Source organism: Myxine glutinosa, chromosome 9 (genome assembly GCF_964187855.1).
Source record: "Myxine glutinosa chromosome 9, kmMyxGlut1.1, whole genome shotgun sequence".
In the NCBI taxonomy this organism is placed as follows: domain Eukaryota; kingdom Metazoa; phylum Chordata; class Myxini; order Myxiniformes; family Myxinidae; genus Myxine; species Myxine glutinosa.
Window position 1 is genome coordinate 110,055,666 of NC_136269.1, and position 12,500 is coordinate 110,068,165.

Consider the following 12,500-nt stretch of genomic DNA (forward strand, 5'->3'; position numbering starts at 1 on the left):
TTGATCTCTCTCCTTTTGCCCTTCAAGGTGGACGGTATATTCCTTGCCCTTTTTACGAGTGTATTCACCACAGCTCGAGCTCGAGCATGGCGAATCTTTGTCCACATCTTTGTCCATTATTGGCGAAAGCCATGGGCGAAGCGTAGCTAGACAATGTCGACTGTGCACGAAACTTGTGGAGCAGATCGAAGTGACCAAGGCCCATCTGAGGTTCAACCATCGTTGCCTGAACAAAGATGTCCTACCCAAACCTCTCCGTTTTAGACCACCTCTTCCAGGATACAAAGCACGTCGGATCATGCACGCCACGGGTCGGAGGTTTTTGCGTCTGTTCGTATCGATGTGCCATAACAAGATCAGATCACGCACCGCCCGAACAAACCGGATTGCTGATGCGATCCGCACGGCCTTACCGATGGCAGAATGGACTCGCGTGGAAAAGAGAGCTTCGAACTTTGCCAGCGCCACCTTGGTGTCAGTGAAGAAGAAGCACGAGAAAAAGTTTGCTGCACTCCAAGACAAACTGGTGCATGATGGAAACGCCAGCGATTCACTCCAGGACCGATGGGTGGTTAACCTCTCAGGTAAACATTTCACGGATTCACATATGAGTGTATTAAGAAAAGGCCTTAACTTTGCGGTCACTCCAAAAGGAATACCGACAGATGTGATCGTGTCACGAGTTGAAACCGCCATCACGGCACTGTCGGATGACGTCAAGAACGAGGTTCGGTCACGTGTGGCAGCAGTTTTACTCCGCCCACCCCGCAGCAGCAGAAATGATTTCAACCTGGATTCAGTGGAACGACGAGCGTTGCAAGAGCTGCGCAGGATGGACGACATTGTGGTTGTACCGGCGGACAAAGGTCGTGCGACAGTTTTATTGGACCGCTCGACATACAAGGACAAAATGCATGAGTTATTGAATGATACGAACACCTATGAACGTATAACGAAGGATCCAACGAAGAAGGAAGAACGCACGTTAAACTCGCTGCTTGCAAGGTTAAAAAGAACAGGGAGACTATCGAGCACAAACTACCAGCGATTGTATAGCAGCAACGGCGTCGCTCCCAGAGTGTATGGGTTACCAAAAATCCACAAAGAAGACGTTCCATTACGGGTCATAGTGTCGTGTATCAATGGACCATCTTATGCATTGTCCAAGTTCGTGGCCAATATACTAAAGTACCTCGTGGGAAAAACCGACCGAGGATTGCGCAACAGCTCCGAGTTTGTGGACAAAATAACACACACCACGATCCATCCACACGAATCCATGGTGTCCTTTGACGTCATTTCGCTATTCACTAACGTGCCCACAACCCTGGTGGTTGATGTGGCGAGACAGAGGCTAATGGAGGATGATTGCTAGAAACAGGCCGCCGACAAGTTGAATGTTGATGACGTTTGTCACCTCCTCAGCACTTGTCTGTCTTCCACCTATTTTGTCTTTGACAGCACATTTTACAAACAGGTGTTCGGCACTGCGATGGGCTCCCTGCGGTGGTCCCTGCGGTGGTCTGCGGTGGTTGCCAATATGGTGATGGAAGAGCTGGAAACACGCACCATCCCATCCCTCCCAACACAGCCACGTGTCTGGTACCGCTATGTCGATGACACTTTTGTCATCTGCCCCAGCACGGCTGTTAATGCAATCCAGGAGGGCATCAGTGGAATGTTTCCTTCCATCAAATTCACCTGTGAGGAAGAACAGGATGGGTCGCTTCCATTTTTGGACGTCTTGGTGAGGAGGAACCTCAATGGAAGCTTAAGTACCGCATTATATAGGAAACCCACCCAGACCGAGCGTTACCTCGATTTCACGTCTTGCCATCCACTGCACCATAAAAGAGCTGTGGTGAATACACTCGTAAAAAGGGCAAGGAATATACCGTCCACCTTGAAGGGCAAAAGGAGAGAGATCAAGCATCTCAAATGGGTATTGAAAGCCAATGGCTACCCAGACCACCTCTGCCCAAAAAATGAAATGGTACTGGCGGCTCCAAGAATCCAGGACGTGCCACAGGAACCACCTAAGGGCTTCTGCGTGCTACCATTTGTGCCACGGGTATCTCAAAGGATTGGCAGGATTTTGAGACCGGTCGGGGTGAGGGTCAACTACCAACCTATATACACCTTGAGACGTGCACTGACCAAGGTCAAAGACAAAAGACTGAAGAATGATTGCACAGGTGTGGTATACACCATTCCATGTGACTGTGGTGGAGAATACATAGGCGAGACTGGAAGAACCTTAGGCCAGCGCATTAATGAACACCACAAGGCCTTTGAGTGCAATCACCCAGAAAGATCTGCTATCGCCAAGCATGGAATAAGGGCGGGCCATGTTCCTCTATGGGACAATGTGAACGTGCTGGCGACATCCCCGAACTGGGCCAGGAGGCGAATACTGGAGGCCTGGCACACTGGCCAAACGCGGGCACCATTGACAGAGGAGACTGTGGCGTTACCACAGGCATACGGACCTCTCATGCATAAATACACCAGAGAGACACCGATGCGTGGAGGAGGACAAAGACAAAGTGGGACATAGCCGACACAGGCAACACGGACAACAAAACACAATACACCACTCAAACACGCACAAAACACTTGCAACATAAGCCGAGCATGGGTCCATGGTCACGAGGTCTCGCAACGCAGCTTTGTGATTGGTTGATAGAATAGGCCCACCCCTCCCCCCAGATATATCTGGGAGGAGGTGAACAAGGGAACTTCTCTTGATGAAGGCTAGTGGAGGCTCGGCGCACGCTGGGTTGCTGGCCGAAACGTTGAGTTTTTAAAGACAAAGCTATAGGTTGGAGAACGGAAAAATGGATATCGTGGATATATATATATACATATATATATATATATATATATATATATATATATATATATATATACATATATATATATATATATATATATATATATATATATATATATATATATACATATACGTACTAGCTTGGCTCGGCTCGCCACGCTCACCTCATCACTCATCGTTAGAGGAATGGGCTTGTTTTAGCTGGAGATAATGAATGTACCTGAGTTGCTGTGTTGTTATGATTTACAACAATCATAATACAAACGATTATTTTGCACAAATATATTCGTAGTGTTTGTGATATTACATTTTTATAATCAATTTAGATTGAAAAAATAAAAAAAAGAACAGTCAGCCCATACATACGGGAGGGGTAGGTGCAGACTGGAAGTTTGGGACGATTACACCTCACCACCACGTAATTCAAAACACCTCACCAACACGTAATTCAAAACACCTCACCACCACGTAATTCAAAACACCTCATCACTACGTAATTCAAAACACCTCACCACTACGTAATTCAAAACACCTCACCACCTCATAATTGAAAATAACTCACCACCATGTTATTAAAAACACCTCACCACTACGTAATTCAAAACATCCCCCCAACAACCACAACACAATTCAAAACACCTCACCACCACATAATTGAAAACACCTCACCAACACATGATTCAAAACACCTCACCACCACGTAATTCAAAACACCTCACCAACACGTGATTCATAACACATCACCACCACGTTATTAAAAACACTTCACAACCATGGAAACAAAAGTTTCCGTGAGTAGTTCAGTGACAACACAGGCACTGCCCACATATGTCGATATATAGACGATATATAGATAGATGACTGTACCTGAGTTGCTGTTTTGTCATGGTTTACACTATTCATAAAATAAACAATTATTTTGCACAAATGTACTTGTAATATACATGATATTACATTTTCTAAACAATTGAAGATGAAGATTTAAGTTTCAAAACATAAAAAAAACTTTTTCAAAAAAATACCCTCAGGACATACACACGGGAGAGATAGGTGCATACCAGAAGTTTGGTACGATTTCACAAAAGTTTGAGGGAGTAATTCAGTGACAACACAGAAACTGCACAGATATACAGTCATGGCCAAAAATATTGGCATCTTTGCACTTTTTTCAAATAATGCACCATTTCTTCCAGGAAATTGTTGAAATAAAAAAATATTTTGATATCCACATATGTACCTCTTTGGTTTGCAGTGGAACAAAACAAAAAAGCTGAAAAAAATTACAAAATCTTAGCTTATTCCACACATAAATCATAAAATGGCCCGGACAATATTATTGGCACCTTTCAGAAGTTGTTAGAAATAATGAGATTTCAAGCAGGTGATTCTCCTTAACTTTGGAATTGAACTCACCTGTGGTGAGTTGCAGGTGCCTGCAATATAAAAATTCAAAACTTCCTGATCACTCATTCAACCAGTTTGAATGGAGAAAATAAATCATTCTGCTGTTTTGTGCCACTGTGTACACCGCAATGAGCATGGAGAATAGAAAGAAAACCAGAGAATAGTCTGAGGAGGTCAGACACAGGATTGTAGCCAAGCATGGACAATCTCAAGGCTACAAGTCCATTTCCAGAGACCTTGATGTTCCTGTGTCCACCGTACGCAATGTTATCAGGAAGTTTAAGGCCCATGGCACTGTAGCCAAACTCCCTGGATGTGGCCGCAAGAGAAAATTTGATCGAAGATTGCAGCGAAGGATTGTTCGAATGGTGTAGAAAGCACTCGATCAACTGCCAAACAGATTCAAGCTGACCTTCAAATACAAGGTATGACAGTTTGAACTCGCACCATCCGCCGTCAACTCAATAAAAGGGGGTTCTATAGTAGGACCCCACTGCTAAGAGAAAGAGACATAAGAAAGCCAAACTGAAGTTTGCCAAAACACACATGAACAAGCCAAAATCCTTTTTTGGAGAATGTCCTGTGGACAGATGAGACCAAATTAGAGCTTTTTTGTGAAGCACATCATCTCTATGTTTACAGAAAACAAAACAAAGCCTTCAAAGAAAAGAACACCTTCCCTCCAAGCAAACATGGAGGAGGATCAGTGATGTTTTGTGGTTGCTGTGCTGGGTGCCGTGAATGTGTGCATGGCATCATGAAATCAGATTACCAAGGCATTTTGGAGCGCAATGTTAAACCCAGTGTGTCTCCGTCGAAGAAAGCTGGGTCTCCGTCAAAGGTCATGGGTCTTGCAGCAGGACAATGACCCCAACACACACCTCAAAAAGCACCCAGGAATGGTTCAACACAAAATGGTTGACTGTTCTGAAGTGGCCAGCAATGAGTCCAGATCTAAATCCCATTGAACACGTGTGGGGAGATCTGAAAACAGCAGTTGGGAGAAGGCACCCTTCAAATCTGGGAGAACTGGAGCAGTTTGCACAAGAAGAGTGGACCAATCTACCTGTAGAGAGGTGTAGAAGGCTCATTCATGGCTATAGGAAGTGCTTGACTGCAGTTATTTTGTCCAAAGGCTGTGCTACCGAATATTAAGTCGAGGGTGTCAATAATTTTGTCAGGGCCATTTCTTTTTATTTTCTGATTTAAAACAATAGATTAAGTTCTGAATCAAAAACAAAGGTTCTGTAATATTAACAGTGAAATAAAGAATTGTGGAGAGCAAATACTTTTGTCAATTTCAACTGATTTTTAGAGAAAATTGTAAGTTATTTGAAAAAAGTGCAAGGGTGCAAATATTTTTGACCACGACTGTGTACTGTATAGATATATATATATCATACCTGGACTCACAACTGGAGATTTTTTTTACGTCCAGCAGACATGGTTACATCCGAATAGACTGGTGTGATCTGCTAACATTGAACACCAAACATCATAATAATTCAGTTAAAAATGGATTTAAGAAAGAGAGAACTGAAGTGGCCCATGAACGAGACTGGAAGTCTAACAGTGGCGTAGCTGGGCTTGTAAAATATTATAAACCACAAACACATATGATTATCTTTTTAAACAGTTGCTAATGCTGCTTATAACATTAAACAAATTTGGAGGAATCCCGACATCCGTGAGGTAAGTTTTATTTTCAGAACTGAGCGAAGATCTACTGTAATCTATATACCCCACAAGAGTTGGGTAAATAACATGACCCTTCCTGCTGCTAAAGTGGCGTTTTTCGTAGCGGCCTTTTGAAACCCACCAATTAAGATTTTGTTTTGAAAACCACAAATGAAACCCACTTTTCCTGCAGTTTAACACAAAACTGAAAGGGAGGAAGACCGGGGTGTACTCATTTACCATTTACCAATGGAGTGGTTGCTCGAATGCTTGAACCACTTGGCGATTTGGATAGAAGATTATATATATTTAACCTCTGGTAACTTTGCAGTCACTACAAAGGGATTAGTGTTACAATTAGATATACTATAATATTAACGTTACGTTATCATTATTATGAAAATGATATTAGGAAAAAAAAGAACAGGCTAATTCCTTACTTCTGCATTATTCGTACCGTACACAGCTTATCATTGATTCATGAACCATACACCGCTTCAATCTAGAAACTTTGCAATAACGACAAAGGGATTGCAGTGTATTTATATTTACGATATTATTATTTACGATATATATTTATTACAAAGGGATTATATTTACTATATTATTAGTGGGTTTTTTTTCTTCTTTTTTTTGTATACCAGATCGAGGCTCATGTAAGAGCTAATAAAATTAAACACAAAAAACATAAACGGACACATAAAACATATAATAAAGGGAGCGGGAGACAAGATAGGGAGAGGGAGGGAAGCACACAACCACATCAACAGTGGAGAACAGGGACATCAAGAGATCTGTGGAAGCGAGAGGGCTAGGTGGAGAGTAGGAGGGGTGGTGGGGGGAGGTACACTACACGGCATAACGCTACTATTACTATTACAGTATAACGATATTATTATTATTATTATTATTATTATTAATGCCATTTTTATTATTACGAAAACAACACTACTGTATTAAGAAACCTGGGTTAATTTGTCCGAAGCGGCCTGAAGGTGAGGCATGAAAGCATCAAGCCTAAGGCCGATACATACTGTATTGTTGCAAGAGACGTAACGCCGATGCTTTTGATATTTGATGATCATTTTAACAATTGGTTTGTTTGTGTTTCACACTGAATGAAAGACGTAAAGGTAGAGCATGGTAATTGCGATATATGACAGGTTCGACGATATTGGAATCAATATGGCGGAGGGTGGAGTCAGCCGATTTACGCCGTAATGACATCAGACATAATCACAACACCCTGTCATGTGACCAGATCCTCAGCTCTGATTGGTATACGTTTGAGGGTACATACATCATACATACATACGAACATACGGACGGACAAACACTGTTCCAGACTGCTTTGCCCTGTGGGCTGCATCGTAAAAAAGCCACTGTATTTATGAGGCTCTGCCTGCTGATTGAGAATGCAGTGCAAATTGGAAGGAAAGCTTGTGTTGCAAACAAATGAGTGATTACATTCCTGAAGAATATTGGACTTTCTGGTCGATGTGTGAGAATGAGAAAAAGCTGGAAGCATCAGCCTGAGCAATGGCATGTCGGCTATGCAACACATTTGTTGTACATATTTGTTCTACAGCAAACTATCTAAAAGAGGATGTAATTAGGGAGGCTAAAACTTGTGGTACAAAGATGTTATCAAAAAAAAGGAAGCAAGGATTGACTGAGTAAAAAGGTGTCTTGGGGTGGTGAGCTATAATGGGGAAAAATAATCAGCCAAAGAGAAAGAGAGTGTGTGTGTGTGTGTGTGTGTGTGTGTGTGTGTGTGTGTGTGTGTGTGTGTGTGTGTGTGTGTGTGTGTGTGTATGTATGTATATGCATGTATGCTTGCACGTGTGGGTATCCCATAACATAGGTTGGGGGAGATAACGTTCTTAATCAAGTGTTTCTCAAACGGTGGGTCATGATCCCCAAGGGGGCCGTGAGTGCGATTCTGGGAGGAGGAGGGGTCGTTAGCTGTCTGCGCAGCAAGTAGTTACACAAGTCCGTGAGAAATTCCCAACGACTTACCCATGTGAACTTGTATTCTCAAGCTTAATAGTGATCAAGACTAAAGCTAGAAACAGGCTGATCGATGTCAAGAGCGAGCTATGATGTCCGCTGAGTAAGCATATTCCCTGAATTGACACATGTACAAAAAGGAAATAAAAATGGCCCAGGTTCCAGCCTTTTTGTTAGCCCTGTAGTCAGGGTTGGCATCAATCGACCCATCCCAGTTTTTCCCACCTGTGTTAAAAAACCCTACTTCATATACAGTCGTGGCCAAAAATATTGGCACCTTGCAAGTTTTCCAAATAACTCACAATTTTCACAAAAAAGAAGTTGGAATTGACAAAAGTATTTGATCTCCACGATTCTTTATTTCACTGTTAATATTACAGAACCTTTGCTTTTGATTCAGAACTTAATATATCCTTTTAAATCAGAAAAGAAAAAAGAAATGGCAATGACAAAATTTATTGACACCCTCGACTTAATATTTGGTAGAACAGACTTTGGACAAAATAACTGTAGTCAATTGATTCCTGTAGACATGAATGAGCTTCCTACACCTCTCTACTGGTAGTTTGTCCCACTCTTCTTGTGCAAACTGCTCCAGTTCTCCCAGATTTCAAGGGTGCCTTCTCCCAACTGCAGTTTTCAGATCTCCACACAGGTGTTCAATGGGAGTTAGAACTGGACTCATTGCTGGCCACTTCATAACAGTCCAGCATTTTGTCTCGAACCATTCATGGGTGCTTTTTGAAGTGTGTTTGGGGTCATTGTCCTGCTGCAAGACCCATGACCATCGACAGAGACCCAGCTTTCTGACACTGGGTTGAACATTGCGTTCCAAAATGCCTTGGTAATCTCCTGATTTCATGATGCCATGCACACATTCAATGCACCCAGTGCCAGAGGCAGCACAGCAATCCCAAAACATCACTGAACCTCCTCCATGTTTGACTGCATGGAAGGTGTTCTTTTCTATGAAGGCTTCATTTTGTTTTCTGTAAACATAGAGATTATGTGCTTTATCAAAAACCTCTAATTTGGTCTCATCTGTCCATAGCACATCCTTCCAGAAGGATTTTGGCTTGTTCAGGTGTGTTTTGGAAAACTTCAGTCGGACTTTCTTTTGTCTCTCTCTCAGCAGTGGGGTTTTGTCCCTCCTGGGTCTCCTACCAGAGAACCCCCTTTCATTGAGTTGGCGACGGATGGTGTGAGTTGAAACTGTCATACCTTGTGTCTGAAGGTCAGCTTGAATCTGTTTGGCAGTTGATCGAGGTGCTTTCTCCGCCATTCTAAAAATCCTTCGCTGCAATCTACGATCAAGTTTTCTCTTGCGGCCATGTCCAGGGAGGTTGGCTACAGTACCATGGGCTTTAAACTTCCTGACAACATTGCGTACGGTGGACACAGGAACATCAGGATCTCTGGAGATGGATTTGTAGCCTTGATATTGTCCACGCTTGGCTACAATCTTGTGTCTGACCTCCTCAGACAATTCTCTGGTTTTCTTTCTTTTCTCCATGCTCATTGTGGTACACACAGTAACACAAAACAGCAGAATGACTCCTTTCCCCCATTCAAACTGGTTGAATGAGTGATTTTTATATTGCAGGCACCTGCAACTCACCACAGATTAGTTCAATTCCAAAGTAAAGGAGAATCACCTGCTTGAAAACTAATTATTTCCAACAACTTCTAAAAGGTGCCAATAATATTGTCCGGGTCATTTTAGGATTTCTGTGTGGAATAAGTTAAGATTTAGTAATTTTGTCAGCTTTTTTTGTTTTGTTCCACTGAAAACCAAAGAAATACATATCTGGGTACCAATATATTTTTTTATTTCAACAATTTTCTGGAAGAAATGGTGCATTATTTGAAAAAAGTGCAAGGGTGCCAATATTTTTGGCCACGACTGTATGTCCAAAAAAACCCCAAATAAATCCAGTATTTCCCAGTAAAGTGGGGTTTTTTCAAAATCACTATTCCTGCTGGGTTTTTTTTCAACCCTTGTAAGGGATAACAGGAGGCCGCTGTGACCAAACACCAGGACGGGTGGGTCGTCTGGTATATCCAGCTGAGGAACTCTGTCTTAAGTCTCCTAACTGGCAGCAATAAGATACCTGAAGCTGATGCAATGCTTAGGCATGGTAAGTGGCTGTCTGTAATATCATGGTGTCTAATGCAGATGTAATGGATAAAAATGACCGAAGCACATTTTGTCTCCATCACACACCGAGAGAGAACACTGCATCCTCTTTGTTCTGCTGTACCAGTCATTTGATGTGACAACCTCCGAGCAGGACCAGCGGATTCTGCTAGAGTAATATGTGGTGGTGACAGCAATTCAAAAGAAGGAAAGTGATGCACTTCAGTAATAAGAGGAGAAAAAAAAAAATGAACCATTGTTAAAGGAAATGAAGAGGTTAATGAGAGGATAACTTGAGGAGTAACAAAGAACTTCGGAAGACATCATCAGCAAATGCATATGAACATCTAAACTTAGCACGTCTCGTTTTAAGATTGGCAATAAGAAAGAATAAGCAGCTGGGCTGATCGGAGAAAATGAAAGAGTGGAACAAGTAACAACAGATCTGTACAAACTGAAGTCACAACTCTCAATCACAAAGCAACGCTCACATTAGCTAGTCAATGACAGCTGTTTTGGCCTTGATGTAACCGAGGAACAGTTTCCTGATCCAATTCCAGAAATAAAGTTGGCATAACTGGTCTGCGCACGTTCGTAATGTACATGACCGTTAACAAAAAACAACTTCGATGAAAAAGAGAGAAAGGCAAAGGAAAGACAAAGAAAGACAAAACGGGTAAAAAGAAAGGAAAAATGGAAGATAGTGACATGCTTTATGAATAAATTGTCTTTAGGAACACTGTCAGATGGACACACAAGGAAGTGACTGATGGAAGAGGTGCTTTGCGGGTGGAATAATGAATGATGATGATGAATTGCAATGTTGACATCAAAAGGAACAAAGCAAACACACTTAAAGCATTCTCACCCCTTTTCCATCAATGTTGCTTGGCCGGGCGTTGAATTTCACCGTCTTGAGTCGCGCTCGCTCTTTCCTTTCCACCCTGAAACGAAGACGGCTAACATTACTGCCATTTAATCGTTACGCGAGTAGAACAAAGCACCATTCCTCCATGTTATTGGCAATACATCCTTCAGTGAACCCATTTGACAGCCCTGTTCAGAAAGATTCCAGCACATTGGAAGGGACATTTTTAAAAATAGAATTTCTTGACACACTCCAAGTGCTCCAGGAGAAAGAGCTTGTGAAATGGACGATAAGGAGAAATTGGTTCCACACACCTGTGCTTGCTGGGGATGACCCCCATCTCGTCAGAGTCACCATCAGGAGTGACCCGTCGCGCTTGCCACCACTCATCATCAGAGGCGTTCGTCACATGGAGCACATCACCGTAACGGAAGCTCAGGCCTTGGCTTGGCAGCCCGCTGTCTCTCGTCTTATCATAGTCAAACAGAGCTCTGGTGGGGTTTGGGAGATTAACGGGTAGAGAGTGGGTAGAAAGTGCACATAAGCTAGAGTTATAGATGAGAAGGTGAGAAAGGAAGAAAAGCCGAGACAAAAATCCCTTAGTCTGAGCTTGTTGGCAGCATCAAAGGTGAGGCCTTACAGGTACATCTATACATTTACAGAGCAGAAGAGGCTTGTTAAAGAGTGTCATGTATGTTACAAGCACATTCTGAGGTGCAATTGGAAAATATATAAGTGTGGTAAGTGACAAAAAAGTGAGTAACAAAAGAAGCAGCAGGTGATGCATATTATATGGTTGTTGCACACAGCTCCTGCCAAAACATTGTTTGGTTTACCTGACGTATAAGGAACGCTTCTGACTCGTCTTGAGAGATCCAGATCCTGAACTGATGCTGCTGTTCATCATCTGTTCTCTCAGTTCATGAATTTTAGCCTCAAAGCGGCTGTATTCTGCAGTGCACAACACATCACGTACATAACGTCACCGCAGGTAGCCTCCGAAGGCAAGCTCAGAGCAACACATTGATTTCTTCCACAATTCAATTTTCAGTGTGTGCTAATGATTTGTGCAAACAGTGTCGACATTCCCCCAATGCAGTATTTTTAGTGAGCTCACACACGCTGGCTTCTCGTAGCTGTTTTCATAATCATGTTCGACATTGTCCCTTCTCTTTGCTTCATTGACCTTGCTCAGTACACTCTATATCCAATAGGTGTGTATGTGTGTGTGTGTGTGTGTGTGTGTGTGTGTGTGTGTGTGTGTGTGTGTGTGTGTGTGTGTGTGTGTGTGTGTGTGTGTGTGTGTGTGTGTGTGTATATATATATATATATATAAAATATACACAGTCACGTGAAAAAGTAAGTACACCCCATGTAAAGTTTTGACTTTTTCAACATATTTCAACATACAGCTATTTGATCTTCATTTCAACAATATTGATAGATAAAGGTGATATAAAATAACAAATATCATGAAACATTTACATTTTGTCGTCCATTGTATAATTTAAATAAACATAAATGCAAATTTCGCATGTGGGAAAAGTAAGTACACCCTTGGCTCTAATAGG

General features: G+C 42.2%; 1 protein-coding gene across 5 annotated transcripts in view; it reads right to left on the reverse strand.

Annotated features, from left to right (window-relative positions):
• DLG2 (discs large MAGUK scaffold protein 2) overlaps positions 1 to 12,500 on the reverse strand; it is a 467,276-nt gene that overhangs the window by 147,512 nt on the left and 307,264 nt on the right. For all 5 annotated transcript variants that reach the window (XR_013624585.1, XM_078784648.1, XM_078784647.1 and 2 more), the window contains 3 exons: positions 11,766 to 11,880; positions 11,244 to 11,420; positions 10,930 to 11,005 (listed from right to left, as the gene is read on the reverse strand). Coding sequence is in view for 4 of the 5 variants with exons in the window: in XM_078784648.1 (XP_078640774.1) it covers positions 10,930 to 11,005; positions 11,244 to 11,420; positions 11,766 to 11,880 (368 nt within the window). In the remaining variant the exon portion in view is untranslated. The remainder of the gene's footprint in view (positions 1 to 10,929; positions 11,006 to 11,243; positions 11,421 to 11,765; positions 11,881 to 12,500) is intronic.